We start from the raw sequence: 1126 nt of genomic DNA, 5'->3' as shown, positions 1-1126 counted from the left end.
CCCCCCCCCCCCCCCCCGTTTTAATATGTAATTTGTCATAGTGTGTTCATTTCATATAATGTAACTGTAGAGAAACCATTTCTGGTTATATATCATTTATTACTTGCTCTTCTACCATGTGTTGTGCAGAGAAAATGATTAGAAACTGAGTGAGATGTGCCCCTTGAGAGAAGATTATTATTGAGAGTAAAGGAACAAGAAGATCATTGTTGAGAGTTTAGGAACGTCACCAAAAATAGGTCAATTAAACAACTATTGCATCAGGAGTCTTAAATGTTTTCCTCAGGTTCCCTTCATGAATACATAACTCTCCAATCACTGCTAATCTCAATCGATCTCCAAATCCTCTACCGGCCTTTCCCGTGTCTGCAGCCCTTTCTTCCCTATTGTAAATCCTCTGCCAGCTGCCATACATACTCTATGACTTGTCTGCCTAAAAGGGCTTTTTGATATTTTCTTCCTGAGCACTACTGATAGGCAAGATCTTCCCCTACCTTACTGTGGGAGAAGGCACTACATTATATGTCTAACCTATGATGAGTCAAATGTGGTTTGGATCCTTTCCCAACAGTTTTCTCCAGCTGAGTTTTTTCTTCTGTTAAAGCACATCTGGCTGCCTCCTCCTGTTAGATGCATTTTCCCTAAAGCCATTTTCTTCCCGGGTGAAGTTGCTTCACCTCATAAAGATAGCTCTATTCCCTGTTCCAGTCTCAGTTGACCTCGTTGCACCTGCTTATCTAACAAATAAGTTATGAAATGATATAGAAACAATTATAATTACGATGTAGTCTTACTTTCTTTCGGTCTACATCTTCTTCAGTAAATTTCACTAAAATAAACTCACTTCTAATCAGCGGCCACTTTTCTTTTATCTTAGTTTGCACCGCCGACCACCCCACTGTCACGTCACCTTTCTTTGCTGAACCCACAGTTCACTTACCTGTGCGCTGGGCTGTCCTGTGCCGTCAGTGCACACAAACTGCACAAACTCCTTAAGTGGGTCCTGGTGGTGATGGTAGCGTATGGTGGGGTGGGTGAAGTACGGGCTGGACTGCTGGATGATAGAGGAGGAGGGGAAGTGCAGGGCTGAGGCTGAGGCACGGGGACTCCCTGAGGAGAAAAGTGA

General features: G+C 43.3%; 1 protein-coding gene across 14 annotated transcripts in view; it reads right to left on the bottom strand.

Moving 5' to 3' along the window:
• Window positions 1-1126, bottom strand: part of LOC111664543 (nuclear factor 1 X-type-like) — a 104810-nt gene that overhangs the window by 11724 nt on the left and 91960 nt on the right. For all 14 annotated transcript variants that reach the window (XM_087177344.1, XM_023419194.2, XM_023419196.2 and 11 more), the window contains one exon: window positions 941-1110. In XM_087177344.1, the coding sequence (XP_087033470.1) occupies window positions 941-1110 (170 nt within the window). The remainder of the gene's footprint in view (window positions 1-940; window positions 1111-1126) is intronic.

The sequence above is a fragment of the Seriola lalandi genome, unplaced genomic scaffold (genome assembly GCF_002814215.2).
Source record: "Seriola lalandi dorsalis isolate HSWRI2012SDOR001 ecotype SW California unplaced genomic scaffold, Sedor1 jcf7180002054591, whole genome shotgun sequence".
NCBI classification, from domain to species: Eukaryota; Metazoa; Chordata; class Actinopteri; order Carangiformes; family Carangidae; genus Seriola; species Seriola lalandi.
Note: the sequence above shows the minus strand (reverse complement) of the source record. Positions and strands in the feature narration are given on the sequence as shown.